The 20781-nt window shown below is 40.4% G+C and overlaps 2 protein-coding genes across 9 annotated transcripts in view; one reads left to right on the forward strand and one right to left on the reverse strand.

The window, feature by feature from the left end:
- Nucleotides 1–11616, forward strand: part of dhrs7 (dehydrogenase/reductase (SDR family) member 7) — a 57810-nt gene extending 46194 nt beyond the window's left edge. For 4 of the 6 annotated variants that reach the window (XM_072568382.1, XM_072568381.1, XM_072568380.1 and 1 more), the window contains one exon: nt 10481–11615. In XM_072568382.1, the coding sequence (XP_072424483.1) occupies nt 10481–10528 (48 nt within the window). In that variant the 3' untranslated portion in view covers nt 10529–11615. Of the gene's footprint in view, nt 1–10480 lie in introns of all 6 variants that reach the window. The other 2 variants (XM_072568386.1, XM_072568384.1) reach the window with 1 other exon arrangement.
- Nucleotides 11617–17998: 6382 nt separating this feature from the next.
- pcnx4 (pecanex 4) overlaps nt 17999–20781 on the reverse strand; it is a 43555-nt gene continuing 40772 nt past the window's right edge. For all 3 annotated transcript variants that reach the window (XM_072568387.1, XM_072568389.1, XM_072568388.1), the window contains exon 11: nt 17999–18523. In XM_072568387.1, the coding sequence (XP_072424488.1) occupies nt 18272–18523 (252 nt within the window). In that variant the 3' untranslated portion in view covers nt 17999–18271. The remainder of the gene's footprint in view (nt 18524–20781) is intronic.

A 20781-nucleotide genomic window follows, 5' to 3' on the forward strand; every position in this document is an offset into this window, starting at 1 on the left:
TGGCATGAGTGGAGACTAATTGTTGTACAAGTGCCTGAGCAGTTCACACAGGCAGTGTTTCTACATTTGATTATAGATATGCATACTCCTTCCCAATAAAGTCACCTGAATTTTAAGAACACTAGGATCCATGTTGGCAAAAGCTAAGGCTTTGCTCTCCTCAAGTCCATATTAAAGTTTAAGACTGTAAAACATAGGAGCAGAAATAGACCATTCAGTCCATCAAGTCTATTTACCTATCAGTAAGATTATGGCTGATTTAATAATCCTCAACATCACTTTCTTGCCCTTTTTCCCTATAACCCTGATTCACTTACTGATTAAAAATCTCTTAGCCTTTAATATAATGACACAGCTTTGACTGCCTTTAGCAGCAAAGAGCTCCGCTGAATCAACCCTCTGAAGAAATTTCTCCCCCTCTCTTGAAAATGCAACCCTTTATTTTGAGATTGTGCCCTCTGGTCCTTAACACACACTTACAAAGAGAAACAACTTTTCTACATCTACCTTGTAAATTCCCCTTAAATCTTGTATATTTCAATAACATTGCCTCTTATTCTTGTAAATTCCACTGAGTACAGGCCCAACCTATTAAAATCTCTCCATATGAGACAGCCTGTCCATACCAGTGATCAGCCTAGTGAGCCTTGTCTGTACTGTGTCCAATGTAAGAAACCCAAATTCTTCATGTGCATGGGAATTCATGTCTCACGAACTGTCCACTACCTTTTGTCATTTATATAAATGATGTGGATGTGAACATAGGAGGTATAGTTCGTAAGTTTGCAGGTGACACCAAAATTGGGGGTGTAGTGGACAGCGAAGAAGTACAAGGGATCTTGATAAGATGGGCCAATGGACTGAGGAGTGGCAGATGGAGTTTAATTTAGATAAACGTGAGGTGCTGCATTTTGGAAAAGAAAATCAGACTAGGACTTATACACTTAATGGTAAGGTCCTGGGGAGTGTTATTGAACAAAGAGACCTTGGAGTGCAGGTTCACAGTTTGTTGAAAGTAGAGTCACAGGTAGATAGGATAATGAAGAAGGCTTTTGGTATGCTTTCCTTTATTGGTCAGAGCATTGAGTATATGAGTTGGGAGGTCATGTTGCGGCTGTACAGGACATTGGTTAGGTCACTTTTGGAGTACTGTATGCAATTCTGGTCTCCTTCCTATCGGAAGGATATTGTGAAGCTTAAAAGAATTCAGAAAAGATTTACAAGGATGTTGCCGGGGTTGAAGGATTTGAGCTTTAGGGAGAGGGTGAATATCTGGGGCTGTTTTTTCTGGAGCTTCGGAGGCTGAGGGGTGATCTTTAAAAAATCACGAGGGGAAAGGATAGTTGGGATAGTTCCCTGAGTTGGGAAAAGGGCTTAGGTTTAGGGTGAGAGGGGAAAGATTTAAAAGGGACCTAAGGGGCAACGTTTTCATACAGAAGGTAGTGCATGTATGGAATGAGCTGCCAGAAGAAATTATGGAGGCTGGTACAATTGACAGCATTTAAAAGGCATCTGGAGACTTGGCAAGATGGTGGCGATCCTGTAGAACTGATGTGCACACCTCTGCCTAACAGCCAAGGCATACTGGTGTTTTTTGCCATCCCTGGCCAACTTATGTGGTGGAATTGTTAGTTTAACACCTTACCGAACAGATATTTGTTAATATTTGGGAGTGGGAAGGATGCCAAAGGGAAAAGGAGCGAGCAAACAGCAGCAGGGAGGACAGTCCCCTGGACCACCTACCACACCAGAGACTGTAGCAGCAGCAGCCTCTCCTGAACCCCCCGGGGACCTGACAGACTCACAGGAATTGGCTGCAGCAATGGAGGGACTTGAACGTTGGGGCTGCGATTGAGGAAATCCGTGGGGAGATTCGTGCCCAGGTCCAACCTATCACATCCCTGCTGCAGAAGCATGAGCAGAAGATTCAGGGCCTCGGGGAGAGGCTGGAGGAGGTGGAGGGTCAAACTAAGGCCTCGGAAGCTGCATTGGAATCCGCATCCAGTCGGATCCAGGTGCTGGAGCAAGAGGTGCGGGCCTTGCAAGATCATATCGACGACCTCGAAAATTGAGGTCGGAGGATAAATCTCCGAATTGTTGAGCTCCCTGAAGGCGAGGAAGGTGAGCAGCCAGTCAACTTCTTTGAAAGCTGGCTGCCGAAGTTTTTGGGCCTTCACATCAAGTCCAGCGGGCTGCAGATTGAAAGGGCTTATCGGGTTACAGTGCACGGGTCAGGCCCAGTGCAGCACCCCCGCCCAGTCCTAGTGCATTTCCGCTCCTATAAGGACAAGCAAAAAGTCATAGAAGCTTCCAGATCCCTGGGAAAAGATCCGCAGGCATTGCTGTACAAGGGGTCAAAAATCATGTTTTTCCAGGATTTCTCTGCAGCTGTAATTTGAAAGAGGAAGTCTTTCGGTGAAGTTAGAAAGAGGCTGAGGAATCTGGGCATCCAGTACTCCATGAGATACCCCGCAGTGCTCCATTTCAGCCACGAGGACTCAGTTTATACTTTTGACTCAGTGGATAAAACTAAAAACTTTGTAGACACTTTAAAATAGACGGATTGGCCTGAAGAATACAGTTAATGTTTGTTCGCTTTTCTATCTTTCCCCATGTTTTCTCTTTTTTTATTCCTTTCTTTCTCCTTAATAATTTCCTTTTTGGAAAGGTGGGGAAAAGACCTTGGAATAAGTTGTTCCTTTTTTTTTAATAACTGGACTTTCTGATGGGAATTTTTGTGGATGTTCTTTGTTGTCTCCCTTTTTTTGTTTGTTCTGTTTCTCTTTTAGTCACAAATAGGGGTGACATGAAGCCAGGGGTGGGTGGAGTGCACATCCTGTCTTTGTCTTTTCTCTGTTGATTTAAGGATCATCTTTTTTTTTTCTGGCCTAAAACTGGGGCACAATCCGGGTTTGAAGGAGCTGTGAAGGAGGGGATGGGTAGGGTGAGTGCCCCCTATGGGTAGGGGGGTTTTATAGTTGGTTTTCTTTGTAGTTTTTTGGTAGTAATAGTTGTTTATACTTATGATAGAGTAGTTTTTGTATACATAGTTCTTTGATTCTATGAATCTTTATTTACATGCTCAGCGCTTTGTAAGCAGGGTTGTCCCTCCGACGGGTTCAAGGGTCTCTGAAAGGGGATATGGCTAAGTGCCTTATTAAATTGTGCACCTGGAACATTAAGGGAAGTCATTCGTCTGTTAAAAGGAAAAAAGTGCTTTCTAGCCTTAAAGGGGAAAGGGTTGATGTCGCTTTGTTGCAGGAAACCTATCTTGATGATGGGGAACACCTGAAATTGCAACATGGGGGTTATGACCAGGCATTCTTTTTATCCTTTACCACTAAAAATAGGGGAATGGCGGCACTTATCCGGAAAAATCTCCGTTCACATTATTAGAGCAGGTGAAAGATGAGCAGGGACGGTTTGTGATTCTTAAAGCCCTGATACATGGGGAAGAATATGGCATTTTAAATGTCTACTGTCCTCCAGGGCATCCCCTCAAATTTTTGATTAATGCTTTCTCTAAGTTGAGTGCTTTTGGAACACGGCACATTATTATAGGGAGGGATTTTAATTGTCTTTTCTTTCCAACAGTGGGCAGGATGCCTTGTGAACCCCCAACTATTTCTTCATAGGCCAAGCAGGTGGTTGACTTATGTGAGAAGTTGGGGCTGGTGGATATTTGGAGATGTCTTCACCCTACTGGCAAGGACTTCACCGTTTTTTCAAACCCACATGAATGTCACACTAAGATTGACCTCTTTCTGGCTCCTTCAGCCCTTCTGGATTCGTTTATGGGTTGTAAAATTGGGAATATAGCTATCTTTGATCTGTGGCAGTATATTTGGAGGTTAAGGCCAAGAGTGAGGGGCTGGGTTTGCAGCACTGGCATTTGGACCCTTTTCTCCTTAAGGATTCCAAATTTGTGGAATACTTTTTGAGGGAGTATCAGGAATTCTTCACTATCAACTCAGGCACAACTAGTAGTCTGTCTATGCTATGGGAGACTGCTAATGCCTTTGCTAGGGGATTAGCTATTTCCTATTCAGCTAGCCGGAAAGGACAGAAGGAGGAACAGTAGCATCTACTTGAGACGCGTTTGAAAGCCGCCGAGGAGGCACATTTTGTGTGGCCTTCGGTGACTAAGCTACAGCAGATCACGGCCCTCCAGCTGCCTTGAATTCAGTACTGACACAAAATGTAAAGAAAGAACTTGCTTTTGCTAGACAAAGGCTGTTCGAATATGGGAATAGGTCGGGGAAGTATCTAGCATACCTGACTAGGAAAAAGCATGCTCCCCAATCCATTACTGCAATCAGAGACAATGCCGGGGTCCTTACACACGATGCTAAAAAGATTAATGAAGCTTTTTGGAGTTTTTACTCTGAATTGCATCGGTCTGAAGGTTGCGAGGACAGGAGGGTTAAAATTGAGACCCTTTTTAAGAACCTGGACCTCCCAGGGGTAACCTTGGAACAGGCCTCTCCCGGGTGAGTTTTATAAGGGGTTTATAGGGCAGATGTTGGAGGTGTACAATCACTCAAAAATGCATGAATACCTACCACCATCTTTGAGAGAAGCTAATATTTCCTTAATTCTTAAGAAGGGGAAGGTTCCTGAGGATTGTGCCTCATACGAGCCCATCTCTCTATTAAATTCAGATTTCAAGATTCTGTCCAAGATCCTGGCGCTGAGATTGGAAAGGGTGTTGCCCCATATTATTAAAAAGGATCAAACAGGCTTTATAGGGGGCCATAGGTCCTCTAATAATATTAGAAGGTTGCTGAATATGGCCCAAGTTTGTCAGCAACAATTGATTCAGGGGTTCGTGATTTCCTTAGATGCATTTGATTGGGTGGAATGGCCATATCTTTTTTATGTCTTAGAATAGTTTGGGTTGGGTGGAGTCTTTGCTAGGTTGGTGGAGATTTTATATCACCACCCTCTGGCCGCAGGCATCACCAACGGGTTAAGTCTGGGAATTTTAGGATTGGTAGGGGTAATTGGCAAGGCTGTCCCCTCTCACCGTTGTTGTTTACTTTGGTGATAGAGCCGCTGGCAGAAGCCATTTGTCAGAATGGCCGCATAACCGCTCCGGAAATGGGATTGAGGGCACACAAGATTACACTTATGCGAATGACATTCTTCTGTTTTTATCGAACCCGATGACCTCCGTACCCCATTTGATACAATGCATCAATTCATTTGGGGCTATTTCAGGATATAAAATTAACTTTGCAAAATCGGAGGCTATGCCTTCAGGGAACCTTAAGGATGTGCCAGAAGTTGAAGTGGCCCTAAGTTCCCTTTTAAGTGGTCATGGGCAGGGTTCCGATACCTAGGCATTTTTATTACCCCCAAGTTTGATCTGTTATTTCGGACTAACTTTGCTCACTTACTCGACAATATTAGGCGAGATCTCCAGAGATGGGAGGCTCTTCCAATTTCATGGCTGGGCCGAATATCTCTCATTAAGATGAATGTTCTTCCTCGTTTGCTTTATCCCATGCGTATGCTCCCTGTAATGTTTCCCAGATCAATGCTGCGGAAGCTTATGGGGTGGTTTGGTTCCTTTGTCTGGAATCGTGGGCAGCCCCTCATCAAACTTACTAAATTGCAGTTCCCTCAAAGAGGGGAGGAGTTGTTTTCCCAGACATCAGGAGGTTTCAATTGAGTTCCCTACTGTCCTTTGTCTGTGATTGGGTAGGTAACGATCCAAATTCAATATGGCTGGATATCGAGGCCTCCCAGATAAAGTGCCCTCTTATTAACCTGCTCTTCATGGATAAGATGAGGACAGTTATGGAACACTGCCAGAACCCCATTGCCATTAGTACAGTCAAGGCATGGAGGGCGATGCGTCAGAGTGAGGGTTGTTTATCCAAGACTTCACCACTAGCACCTATAGTTGACATGCCAGGGTTCCGACCAGGGATGATGGACTCAGGGTTCAAACTATGGGCAGCGAGAGGAGTTTCTAGTTTGGGAGACTTGCTTGAGGGGGAGGTCATGATGTCTTTTGAGCAACTGAGCCGCAAATACGGGTTGCCCAGCAGAGATCTTTTCTGTTTTTTTTCAGGTTAGGGATTTTATCCAGAAGAAGACTATGCTTCTCACTAAGCCCTATAAGCCTGATACAGAGAAGTTGTTGCTACGTTCCACAAGTACACTCACAGTTAGTGCCCTCTATCGCCTGCTGGGTGGCAGGGCTTGGCAGGATATTAACTGGTTATGTGAGGTCTGTGAGCAAGAGCTAGGAGTGGAGATCTCTTCTGAAACATGGGAGGACATATGGGAGAATACTCAAAAGGCCTCATGTGCTATGCGGTTAAAAGTTCTGCACAGGGCTCATCTGGCACCAGACTGTCTGGCGATGTTTAAAGAAGGGGCATCTTCAGTGTGCCCCAAATGTGAAATAAGTGTAGGTACTCTTACCCATTGCTTCTGGACATGCCACATGCTCCAATGTTTACTGGAGCACTGTGGCAGGAGAGATAGGGAGGATATTGAGGACTGAAGTCAAAATAGACCTGATATCTCTCCTCTTAGGTCTACCAAACTTACCATCTTTAGACGGGCATGGGAAGAAACTATTTAATATTCTTGCATACTGTGCACGGAAGAATATTCTGATGAATTGGTTGACTGAGAACCCGTCAGGCTTGCTGGGATGGCAGAAATTAATTATGGAGCACATTCTCTTGGACTTTTTACAAACGTGGTGCACATACAACAGACCATTTTTATAAGATATGGCAGCCCTACTTGAGTTATTTGGATATAGATTTTTCAGTTATCTTAACTAGGGCATTTGTTTAACCAGGATGGTTAGATTTGTCAAGCCCTGGGCCCTGAAGGGGGTTTCCTGAGTTAATACGGGTATTTTTACAATGTACCTGTTCCTTTGTTTGGGAGCTTTGCGCTCAGCATAACTGTTCTGTATTTTGTGTTTTTTTGGTTTTATTTTGCTTTTCTTTTATTTTTGGTGTTGCTTTGCACAATGTTAGGGTTTGTTTTGTATTATAGGATAGGTTAGTAGTTAGTAGACAGTAGTTGCATTGTAATTTGTGTTTTTTCTTTTTATTTTACTGACATTTGTTATTGATTGTATTCTTCAATAATTTTATATGTTTAATTTTATATGTTTACAAAAAAAAAAGCATCTGGATGGGTATATGAATAGGAAGGATTTAGAGGGATATGGGCCAAGTGCTGGCAAATGGGACTAGATTAGATTAGGATATCTGGTCAGCATGGACAAGTTAGATCGAAGGGTCTGTTTCCGTGCTATACATCTCTATGACTCTATAGTATTGCAGGTGTGGACTGACATCAACTAGGTAACAAAGTAATAAAGCAACTTTGGCAATTCCTAATGTTCTGTGAACCTGCCTCACGCAGGTTTTGTATTACTAAATCTGATGTTGGGTTGTAAGAAATGATTATAAACTTTGTCTCTTCTCAGATATTGCCTGAACTGCTGTATTCCCAAATGTTTCTGACTTTATGTCAGAGAATTCATTGCATATAATCTTGCATTACTAAGTACATTACTTGGAGCAACCTTCAGGCTTATCCCACTCCTGGTTTTCAAAGAATATTAGTAGATGTGGGGCTTCTTTATTTGAATTCACGCATAAGACATGGATGTCACTGGCTGGGCCAGACTTTATTTCCCACCCCAAGTTTGAATTATCCAGTCAAGTTACTCTTAGGATGGTGGCGACATCTAATGCACTGGAGCTTGCCTCTTGTGCCAGGAGCGCATTGGTAGGATTTCGCTCTCTGCCGACGCAAAGGTTTCATTTGTCATGTCCATTTCTGATTCAGAGGACTTGTCAACGCATAATGGAGAGAGTGAACCCATAAGTTTTGGCAGCCTTTTTTGACTGCTGTGAGGGACAGGGCATGTTTTGCTCTCACACTGTTTATGAATTTGCAACTTTCATACTTTCTGCATGTTTGTTCAGGACCATCACACCTACTGAACTTTATACGTCATTGGTCCTGACCTCGCATTGACTATGCCTCTCACCCATGCGAGGCCAGTTCCATGATTTTTGCACCAAACTTGTCCCCTATATCAAACTGTCTCTCTCACCTGACAGAGTCTTGTGTCAGGTATTGGCATTCCTGTTGCTGTTTCACAGGATGGACTCTGTGATTAACAAAGGCAGTTAAGGAGAGTATCAAATCAAAAAACTGTAGCCCACAATGTGTCAGAAAGTCATGGTAGGTCAGAGGATTTGAAATTGATTAGGAATCAGCAAGGGATGAGTAAAAGCTAAAAGGGGAGAAATTGACTGAGAAGTAAATTTGGCGAGAAATCTAAAAATGAACAGCTCGAGCTTCTATATACATACAAAAAGTAGCTAAACAAAGTTTGTGGGACCCTTGGAGGATGCAACTGGAGAAATAATAGGGGAACAGGGAAATGGCAGGTAGCATAAACAAATATTTTGCATTGATTTCCACTATGGAGGACGCTATAAGATATCCGAAGATGACAGATGAGGAAGGTGCTAATGAGAGGAAAAGTCTTGTAATGGTCTGAATCTCGAAAAACAAAGTATTTGAAAAATTAATGGGCCGAAGTGGCCTCTGGGAAGAGGAGATATTGATTGATAAATTCTAGAAACCACTGGAATCTGGAGGTGATACCCTGTTCAAAAAAATAAGGGAGGCAAAGTAGTAAACTACAGGCCAGTTAACCTTGCATCCATCACTGATAAATGCTAGAGTCTATTAATAGGGACAAAATGGAGGACAGTTAGTTAATTAGCTTAATACAATCAAATAGTCAATCTGCTTTGTATCAAGGAAATTATTTGACATGTTTGCTAGATTCTTTGGGGATATATTAAGCAAAGTTGACAACTGGGTACAGGTAGATATAATTTTGGATTTTCAGATAGTATTCAGTAAGGTACTATAAAAGATTATTGTACAAGATAGAAACTTATGTTATGGAGTAATACATTAGTGTGCATTTGAGGATTAGTTAACACAAACAAGATAGAATTGGGATTAATGATCCTGTTTCAGGATCAGGCCTCGGGGTCTTCATTATTTATCTATAGTTCTTTAGTCAGGGAGTGTGGTGGTTCATGGAGATACAGTGTGCTTTGAGTGTATCCAGATTTTCTCACCAAACAAAATAGGTGGGAATGCATGTTGTGATGAGGATGTAAAACGTAAGGAAAGGGATATAGATAGTCTAAGTGGGCAAAAATTTGCAGGTAGAATTTAATGTATGAATATGTAAGGTATTTAAATGATGTAAAGCATATTGCTATTATTGAACAACTAGTAGTACAGCAGCACAAGTAATATTCTTTGAAACATACAAGACTCTGAGGGGCCTTGACATGCTGAGAAGACATTTCCATTAATGCTGGAATCGCGACTAGGGAGCATAGATCCAAAATAAGGGGCACTCATTTAAAACTGAGATACAAAAGAATTGCTTGGAATTATTTATCCCAGAGTTATGGAGGCTAGGTCACGGAAAGTGTTTTAAAGAGGAGGTAAATGTTTAATATTGGAGTTGGGGGCAATGAAGAGCTGGTACAAAAGAGCTTAAGCCTGGAGCAGATCAGCCATGATCTTATTGAATGGTGGGGCTGAATGGCCTGCTCCTGGTTCTAGTTATTTTCTTGTATAACAACACTTGGTGTTTACTTTCATGGAAAAATTATAAATCAGGAATAATTTGTTTACAGGTCAGTTTAAGTACAGGCCAGGTTATGGTGTCATGGAGATGGTAGAGGTTAGGAATGATCTCTGGTTTCAGTTTGTTTGGAAATTGGTTGTAGATTTTGTACTGGTGTGTGCAGTTTGCACTTGAGAGAAAAGTTGGCCAAAGTAAATGACTATTAGTCAGGCTATCACCATATGCAGAGTAAAACACTAACTCTATCGTTAGCAACATGGAAGATGGGTGAGACTTGATCTTGGGTTGAATCTTTTGATGAAAAGAAGCTAGGAGAACACCAGTAGACCTGTTTTATTGCAAAAGAAAGTAACCAGAAATATTGGATTTATAACCAAGGGATTGAGTATCTTTAGTCAAGAGGATAAATACTTCTGAGAATAGCTGGAGTTGAGGATTATTCTTTAAAGGATTATGGCACACTTATTGGTGATTCCTACAGAAGTAAATAACTTTGATGTGTGTGTTTGAGAGAGAATTATTGGTGCATGTCAGAAACAAGCCGAAATGCATTGCAATATGGTTAATTATTACACTGGTCCTTGTTGAATTTAAAACTTTACATTCTGAAATGACTTTACATACAAAATGTTGTGGCATTGTTTTTAACCAATAGAACAATGTTCCAGTTTTCTGTTTTAAATATTAATGGTTCATAACAGAAACTTGGTTACAATTCAATCAGCTCGAATTTACACCCATACAGTAACACCTTTGTTTCCTAGCCTCCTCCTCCCTTTGCTAACTCTTTTATTTTTATATTTTCAGGATGCTGATGTATCTTATTTTGGAGATTTAAAGACTAAAGCAGCTTGAAACTGTAGCCATTATGTAGTGGTGGAGATGGTGAAATTTTGGAACATTTTAATCGTCTGGTAGTATGGAACTTATGAAAAAGATTTTTTTTTGGTCTTGGACTTATCATGATATTTTACAAGAATACCAATGTAAAGGGAACAACATTTTATACTGTCTGAGAAGAGTGCTGATAAGTGGAGGCATTGCCGCAGAGACCATAATTTCATTGAATGACAGTTAACTGCCGAACTTTAATTTTGAATTGGGAAGTTCAACTGTGAAGGCAATGCCCAGCTGACTTGCCTATTTAAAGTTGAAGCAAATGCAATGTCTGTACATGTCTTTCTGCCTGCAAGGGTCAGGGCCCTGTCTACTAATAGTGCCCAGTTTATCTCCAACTGCCCTTCAAAGGTAAGACGTCTCTAAATTGAGCAAATGTAAAGGTAGCTATTTCATGATACTTGGCACTATTTTCCAATGGGTGCTTTAACAGGATGTTTTTTTTTCAGCCATACTTGCTGATGGTTTTGATTTAAATTAAACCTTTGTTACAATCTAACATTTGTGGGCGGCACGGTGGCAGAGTGGTTAGCACTGCTGCCTCACAGCGCCAGAGACCCGGCTTCAACTCCCGCCTCAGGCGACTCTCTGTGTGGAGTTTGCACATTCTCCCCGTGTCTGCGTGGGTTTCCTCCGGGTGCTCTGGTTTCCTCCCACAATCCAAAAAAATGTGAATTGGCCATGCTAAATTGCCCGTAGTGTTAGGTGAAGGGGTAAATATAGGAGTATGGGTCTGGGTGGTATACGCTTCGGTGGGTTGGTGTGGACTTGTTGGGCCAAAGGGCCTGTTTCCACACTGTAAGTAATCTAATCTAATCTAATCATTTTCATATACTGTTTGTTTAAATTTAATACTTGTGCTTACATGTTGGTTTTTACTCTTTTGAGTCATGGAACATGGTAAAAGGTCCTATATAATGATCATCTCTCTTTACATCAATGCATGACCTGTTATCTCTGTTCTGTGCAGTTAAACCACCAGCAAAATCCTATATGTTTTTCCTCATTTCTCTAATAAAGGAATACTAATAAATCATCTTTGAATATTTACAAAGCACACTTAGTTGGTTTGATGACCAGATTGGTTCTAGGCTTCACTGTAGCCTAGTGACTAGATGGGGGTTTAAAAAAAAGCCATGCTTCCTCATCTTGTGACTTGATAGCATCCATGTGATAACTTCATACTGATGCTCAGTTTATACTCGCATGACTGGTTACTAAAGCTGGATTAGTGGTGCTGGAAGAGCACAACAGTTCAGGCAGCATCCAAGGAGGTTACTAAAGCTGTAAAGCAAAGTATTACTGCTCTATAGATACAAATAGTCATTATAGAGAGTAAAACAAGAGGAAAAAATGTTCATCTGTGATTATATTAAGTATTTTCCTCCTTATATTCAGAAAGCATGAGGTATGGCTCATGGGGATTTACAGTCCTGTGTATTGGAAAATTTAAACTATGTAACATTTGGCTGTGAAATAGATACCTGAGTTTTGGTTGCTGCTTTGACAACAATTTGAATTAACCAATCAGTTTAAATTATGTCCCAGGATAATAAAAGCCAATCAAGTTTGAATTTATTGTTTTGCCAACATCAAACCAATGAGACGATGGGGGTATTAAAATGTGGGCATTTGAAAACTGGTCAGAGACCAACTGCCATTGAGACAGATCCAAGAAATTAAGGAACCATTCTCTATCAAAGGTACCTTTTCATATGAAATGTACTTGCAGTAAAAAGAGACAACCCAGGGAATTCAGCAGCCAGAAGAGTGAAGTCACAGAAGATGACAGCAGCTATGTGGTTTTTAAAATTAAGTCGATGTAATTTTAATAAGTGTCTTATTGGAACAGCATATTAGTATAGAGTTGGAGGCAGGTAATAAGCTGTTAAGAGAAAGAGGGTCTTAGAGTTGTGAATGGTTATTTAATGTTCACTTTTAGCATTAAATAAATTGATATTTTCTTTAAATAGTGGAATTTGGAAGTTCTCGGTCATATATTTTAAGAGATTACGAGGCAAGGTGAATTTTTCTGGGTGTTTGGTTTAATTAACAGAGGGGTTCACTGTCGTGTTATAACATAGGATGAATGCATATAGTTTTTTTTCCCATGGACAGGGAATTTAAGGTGAGAGGGGAAAGATTTAAGGTGGACCTGAGGGGGCAACTTCTTCATGCAGAGTTGGTGCATATATGGAATGGCTGAGACAGGTATAATAGGAACATCTAAAAAAAATTGCATGGATGGGAAGAGTTTAGAGGGAGAAGGACCAAATGTTGGCAATTGGAACTAGCTGAGTGGGCCCCATGGTCAGCATGGAGCAGTTTGGGCCAAAGGGCCTGTTTCCATGCTGTATTACTCTATGACTCTTCTACTCATACTTTACATTCATTTTCCACTATTGCTTTTTTTTTTACAGCTTTCAGTTGAAACACAACAGTTGATTTTAGAAATTTATGATCCTACTTACGTAACAGGCAGTTGATAATTTATTGCAGTTTTCTGATTAGTTTAAGTAGCAGCAGTTTAGATAAAATATATCAGTTAAGTTGGCAAGAAAAATAAATATATGGCCCGTGATAGTTGTGAACATACCACTGATCCTGAAGCTATTCTGTAAAACAGAGAAGGAGCAATAGTGATTTTGAAGTAATCGAGTGCTCTGTCCTGATGTTGTAGTTTTTTTGGTAACAGTCTTTATCAGCTCAAGAAGAATAAAGGGAAGCTCCTACTCTTCTCCCAAGATGGTAGCTTGTTTCCCTTGAAACTTTCTCATCCCACCTATCCCTGTTGATGTACATATTTTGGAGGCTGGCCATCTGTGCTGTGTCAATTTTGTGTCTAAACCTCTTGGCCAATGACCATGAGCAGCAGCTATTGTTCGAGGATGCTCATTGACCCCTTGCTCACCTCCATTTGAAGGTTTGCTTTAATTCCTTTTAAGAATAAAATCTACATTGCATTGAAAATAGGGTGGTGTGGTACCTGATAAATGTTTGTGATCTTCTTGGTGATTCTTTTAACCTTTCTTGTTTTCATAGATTTGAATCTCTGACTTTTGGAAAAAATCTTGGCTATTCAGCTTATATATGCCCTTCATGATTTTATAAACCTCTGAGGTCACCCCTTAGTGTTCTATTTTCCAGGGGAAAAAAGTCCCAGCCTCTCCTTATAACTTAACAAGACTAACCTTTCTAATTAATCTTTAAAGTTAATTCCTTTACCTTAACTTTTAATTCTTTGTTCTTTTCTAATCTCTGGTGCATCTCAATTAATCCTAAATAGATTTCAAAATGACTGCTATTTTTTAGGGTTAGTATCTAAGGTAGTTCCTTACCAGCCAATCAACTGACTGCTTTCCTGTGATGTCATGTCTTCTTTTCCTAGTTCAGTTGCAAGCAGTTGGCTGAATGAAACGGGTGTAATATAGGTAGCTGATTTTGCTCCCTGGTTAAGTAGGCCTCCAAATCCTCAGCTGTAGTTTTATCTACTCTCCACTCCATGCTTCTCCCCCACAGCTCTGGCATTGACTGGTTCCCCTGTAACTAGTACAAAGGAACCTCAATTATCCAAATATCAATTATCTGAATTTCAGATTATTCGAAGATGATCTCAAAGTCTCAGTAAAAACATCACATCAAAGAGGTGTTACCAACACTGATCGCATCCTTTGTTTACAATGATTAAAAGTGAGTTTGGCTTACTGTGTGTGTGGGTGTGGGTGTGGGTGTGTTGGGGAGGAGGGAGGAATCTTTTGGCTACAGAAGCAGTACAACCAGACCGACTTGTGGGATGGAAAGACTACACAGTAAAAAAGAATGGATCAGTTCAAACTATACCCACATAACTTCAGAAAAGGGGAGAGCACATGGAAACCTGTTTAATCAATGGGAGCCCAGGCACTGTCTCCAAATGACTGACCTCCTGCCCTCGGTGTCTCTCCCCACATTTTCCCTGGAGTTCTTCACAGGGGTGTACCCTAAACTCCCCTTCCCCAGATAATCTCTTCAACATTGTCCTGTACAGGGCAGACTGGGAACTTATCAAAACGTTGCAGTAAAAAGGTGTGTGGGGGGTCTGCATGTGTTTACTATTTTGAGACTCACCCCACCCCCACAAAAGGCAGCAGTGTTGCTGTTGGTGTCTAGTCCGGCTGCCATCTCCATTCTCTGACTTCATTTTGTCCAGGAGTCCCATTGGGAAGAAGAGATAAAGGCATCTAGCTGCTTTACTCCATCCGCTGGCAGGAAACATGGAAAGATGAAAGCACATAGCAGGGAATGGGTGCGGTATGCACAATGTGCTTCTGCCTAGTCTTCTGAACGGGGAGCTGACTTAGCAAGTGCTCGCTCCGTCAATCCCATTGAAATGAATCACTGATGGGGAGAGGCTTCAGCAATGCTGCAGGTCCTTTACACTCAAATGTGTGTCTGTTCAGAAACAAAACCTGAGAGAGGGACTAAGGCAAGCAGACAGAGGAAGAAGAAAACTTCAGAAAACTCCAAGTGCCAGAGGAGAGGCATTGGATCAGTCATCTGAATAATCAGTTATCCAAACGGAATACTGCCCGTCTATCTCGTTCAGATAATCGAGGTTCCTCTGTTGATATAGTTTACTTGGACTTTCGCAAGGCATTCAATTATATCTCACATAACAGTAATGACCAAGATAAACAACTGGTTGGCAGACAAGAAATGGGAATAAATGGGTCAATGAGCGGTAGTGGATCAGTGTGGTACTTTAGAGATCAGTGCTTGAACCCCAGCTATTCACTATTATGTATGATTTTAGTTGATGAAACTAAATGTAATAACTCTAAGTTTGCAGACAACACAAAGCTGGGTGGGAAGATGAACTGTGAGGAAAGTACAGAGATATTTGTGTGATTTGGATAAGTGGAGTGAATGGGCAAATACATAGCAGATGAAGTATAATATGGATAAATGTGAAGTTATCCATTTTTGTATCAAAAACAGGGACAGAAATTCTGAATGGCAATAGGTTAGGAAAGGAGGTGCACTGAGACCTAAATGTCCTTGTAACCATCTGCGTAAATGTTGCAGCAGGCAAATAATATGATGGCTTTTGTATCAAAAGGATTTGAGTGCAGGAACTGGGATGTCTTGTTGAAATAGTACAGACTGTTGATGTACTTGGGTTCAAAGGTAACCTGCTTCAAAGTTGTGTCCTAACATATCTAAACAGGTTGATCAACAATATCTATAGGGTCTTCAATTACACCATATCTGGAGCAATATATACAGTTTTTGTCTCCTTATTTGATTTTGTGTGTGTGTGTGTGTGTGTGTGTGTGTTGGGGAGGAGGGAGGGATCTTTTGGCTACAGAAGCAGTACAACCAGACTGACTCGTGGGATGGAAAGACTACACAGTAAAGAGAATGGATCAGTTCAAACTATACCCACATAACTTCAGAAGAGGGGAGAGCGCATGGAAACCTGTTTAATTCTAACACAGAAAGAATGTTCTTAACGGTTCTGGACTCTCTAATCAGAGGCCATTCTGATGTCTCACCCAGACAGTGGTGAGCCTGTGGAACTCTCGATCACAGAAAGCAGCTAAGGCCAAAACATTGAATGTTTTCAAGGAGTTAGATATAGTTCTTAGGGCTAAAAGGTTCAAGCTGTATGGGGCTAAAGCTGCTCGTTGGATGCTGCCTGAACTGCTGTGCTCTTCCAGCACCACTAATCCAGTATTTGATTTTCAGCATCTGCAGTCATTGTTTTTACCTTACTATGTAGAATGGTCAGAGCAGGCTGAAGGGTTTACTCCTGCTTCTATTTAATATTCCAGCCATATTTGCCAAATATGTTAAACATATAAAATTAAAGTTTATTTATTTCTAATTTTACAAGTTTACAAAACAATGAAGATTTTAATTTATACAAATCTACAACTGGAAAAGTCAGTTAAAATGTGAAATACAGTTCTACATATCTTCCCTACAACTGAATTATTTAATATACAATAACCAATACTGAAATTTTTTATTCACCTGGAAAACAGGAGTTACAATTTTATTAAAATGTTTAAATGGATGTGCATCAAGGGATATTGAAAAAAAGAACATTATACACACTAACCAGCTCATACTATACAGCACTTTAAAAATAGGCACAGTTTGAAGTTTAATCCTGTTCAATACAATTTTTGCATTATAAATTTTTGGAAAAGCTCAGCAGGTCTAGAAAATTTCTGTATAGAGAGAAACAGGAATTCACATTATAGCTCTAAAGAAATCATATTCAACTCAAAGAAGTGAAGCTCAGATGCAGAGTCTTATTTGACTCAAAATGTTAACTTTACCTTTCCACAGATGGTGCCAAGCTAACTTCAGTTGTTCCAGCACTCTTTAATTCAGATTTCCAGCATCTACCTGTCTTGCTTTTTAACGATTTCTTGCATGGTTGATTGAAAAATGTTTGTGTGCATATTTCAAAAAGTCAGCTTTCATTGAACTCTGCAATCTTAAATTTGTATCGTTAAATGGATTTTTCATGCAAGTGATCAGCAAAAGAACAACTTGTTCTACTTTTTTAATGTTTTGAACAATTTTTTTTAACATTGTTTCTTTTTTGATACTGGTCAGTCAGACTACTAGCAGGTTGCTACTAATGCCTTGTTGACTTGTGCTAGTAGCCACCATGCAGCTCTTCCGATCTTCCCTTTCAGTGACCAGAATTAAACCAAGTGCTGTCATTCTCTGTTCAGCAGCTCACCACTCTGTTAAGACTTTCTAACATTTATCATTCACAGAACCAACAAGAAATACTTTCTCCAAATTAACTACTATAATTCTTATTTTTACTAATAAAGCACTTCTGAAAAATACATACATATACTATATTCAAAGTGAGTTGATGTAATTCCAGTACGACAAAATAATATTTTAACATCATTTCAAATTCAAATCAAAGATCTCAGTTAACCTACTGTTAACACCAATGCCTCTTCATTGGCTTTAATCAAAAATGAATAAACATTTTCAGCACTTCACTGGTAATTCATGGCAAAACATTTGTTTCTTTGAATAGAAAATCTTTATGGCTAATTCTTGTAGTCCATACAATTACATCTATATAGTTGAATGTTATTTTACAATGAAGTTTTATAAATACACCTCATTCCAAATTTGTCTTCAATAAGCTGCCATACTTTTACAATTCAACTTATGTTGAATATGACACAAAGTAGTATATAACATACATTCTCTTCTTCAAAGCTAGTGGGACATGCTTGGATATAGGTTCACAATTCTCTCAATCTTAATCTAAATCCAAGTTTTGGCTTACTTTTAAAACATGGAGGTATCAACCTTCCAATGCATTGAAACCATGTACTTTGCAACAAGAGTTGCAGGATAGCAATTCCAGTTGATGTTTCACTACTGACCCCCCCCCCCCCCCCCCCCGCCCCCCGACCCCACTTTGGTTCAGGGATACAAAGAACAGTAAAATTCCACTAATTAAAAATCATTTGGAATATGTATAAAAATCCAGGTGTTAAATTCAAGTTTTGCATAGTTGATACATAATGGTCCCTGCCTAAGTAACAATTTTTATTAGTCCAAAGTGGTAATGTCTACAAAAAGGTCAAGCCTCAATTTATAAATAAGGAAACATTTTTCTTTCATTTTGTCCATGGTAGTAAGTGTTGGACACTAATTAGAACTTGCACTTCTCTAGAACAAAGGCACATGGATTGATGTGGATGAATAAATGGGATAGCCAAGGGGAGGGTCTGCTGACTGAACTGTTAAATTTCTCAGTAACACAGGATGTGCTTGTATACTATATCGTTCCTCATCATCGTTTGTGGCATAAAGAAGTTCCCATGATAAGTTGGCCCACTGGCCTCTTATTGCTTCTGCATTCAATCTGCCAACTTGCAACAACATTTCCTGCAATGACAGTACACGTCCAGTATATGTACTCTGTAAGAACAATGAAAAAGAACATTAACTCCTCCGAGAACTAACTGCAATAAAATTATATTGTAAGTAATTATGGCAAGTAATTTGTTCCAGAAATGATTTAAGCAAAACCAGACACTTTCACTTGTTACAGAATTTGTACAAAGTTGTAGTGATGAAAAATAAGATGCCAATTTGACTGTCTAGCACTGTTTCCTCTAAATGAAAATACTTATAGGTTCAAGTTTTATTCATCTTGTATTGGATTGTTAGAAATGCCAGCATTTGAATGAGGATTTAAGGCATACCTATCAGTCTCTGCCACTATTTTAAAGCACAGCTCAATCTAATCAACTTTTTCCTGCAGCAACACCACTGAAAACTTCATCCCATTGCTGAATCTACCTGTCTTCAAATTCTGCCTTGATTATTGATATAATAGCAATGATAGTACTTCAAAATGGATTGTCATGTTTGCAAACTATTTTTGGTCAAGAACAAATGAGAGGGACCATATTGTTGAAGACAAGAGTGTGAAACGGACTGGTAAGCTAGAAGACATACTTGTTAGGAAGGAAGATGTGTTGGGCATTTTGAAAAACTTGAGGATAGACATGGTAGGCTCATGCAGAAAGTCAGGAGGCACGGGATAGAGGGAAATTTGGCCAGTTGGATAGAAAACTGGCTAACCGGACAAAGTCAGAGAGTGTTGGTAGATGGTAAATATTCAGCCTGGAGCCCAGTTACAAGTGGAGTTCCGCAGGGATCAGTTCTGGGTCCTCTACTGTTTGTAATTTTTATTAATGACTTGGAAGAGGGAGTCGAAGGGTGGGTCAGTAAATTTGCAGATGATACGAAGATTGGTGGAGTTGTGGATAGTGAGGAGGGCTGTTGTCAGCTGAAAAGGGACTTAGATATGATGCAGAGCTGGGCTGAGGAGTGGCAGATGGAGTTCAACCCTGTCAAGTGTGAGGTTGTTCATTTTGGAAGGACAAATAAGAATGCGGAATACAGGGTTAACATTAGGGTTCTTAGTAAGGTGGAGGAGCAGAGGGATCTTGGGGTCTATGTTCATAGATCTTTGAAAGTTGCCACTCAAGTGGATAGAGCTTGTAAGAAGGCCTATAGTGTATTAGCGTTCATTAGCAGAGGGATTGAATTCAAGAGTCGTGAAGTGATGTTGCAGCTGTACAGGACCTTGGTTAGGCCACATTTGGAATACTGTGTGCAGTTCTGGTTGCCTCACTTTAGGAAAGATGTGGAAGCTTTGGAGAGGATGCAGAGAAGATTTACCAGGATCTTGCCTGGAATGGAGAATAGGTTCTCATTGGAACGGCGAAGGATGAGGGGTGACTTGATAGAGGTTTATAAGATGATCAGAGGAATAGATAGAGTAGACAGACAGTCAGAAACTTTTTCCCTGGGTACAACAGAGTGTTACAAGGGGACATAAATTTAAGGTGAAGGGTGGAAGGTATAGGGGAGATGTCAGGGGTAGGTTCTTTACCCAGAGAGTGGTGGGGGCATGGAATGCACTGCCTGTGGGAGTGGCAGAGTCAGAATCATTGCTGACCTTTAAGCGGCAATTGGATAGGTACATGGATGGGTGCTTAAGCTAGGATAAATGTTTGGCACAACATCGTGGGCCGAAGGGCCTGTTTTGTGCTGTATTGTTCTATGTTCTATAACAAAACAGTCAAACTAACTGTAGAAATGTATAAATGTAAACATAGTGTAGTTGTAGGTCAACAGACTCAAAGACAAATTAACAAACCAATAAATGATGTTCATTGAATCACAGAATCTCTACACAGTGAGGAGATAGGCCATTTGACCCATCAAGTCTGTACTGACCTTCACAGCATTCCACCGAGACTACGCAGTCCCACCCTAACCCCATAAGCGCCATTTACCAGGGCTAATCCACCTAACCTGCATATGCCTGGACACAACGTAGTAAACTGAGCGTAGTTAATCCACCTAACTTGAACATTAGAAGGAAATCACAAGCACCAGGGAATCCCACATAGACACAAGAAGAACATGCTAACTTCACACAGTCACCCAAAGCTGGAATTGAACCCGGTTCCCTGGCACTGTGAGGCAGCAGTGCTAACCGCTGTGCCACCATGCTGGTGAACTTGAAAGAACAAGATGGTAAATACAAATCTATCATATTTGTAAAATAAGCCATCATTTATAAAATAAGCCAAATCTGGACCAAAAGGATTTATTAAACAAAATGAACAAAGTTAAATGATACCACATATTCAGCCTCA

This window comes from Chiloscyllium punctatum, chromosome 4 (assembly GCF_047496795.1).
Source record: "Chiloscyllium punctatum isolate Juve2018m chromosome 4, sChiPun1.3, whole genome shotgun sequence".
In the NCBI taxonomy this organism is placed as follows: Eukaryota; Metazoa; Chordata; class Chondrichthyes; order Orectolobiformes; family Hemiscylliidae; genus Chiloscyllium; species Chiloscyllium punctatum.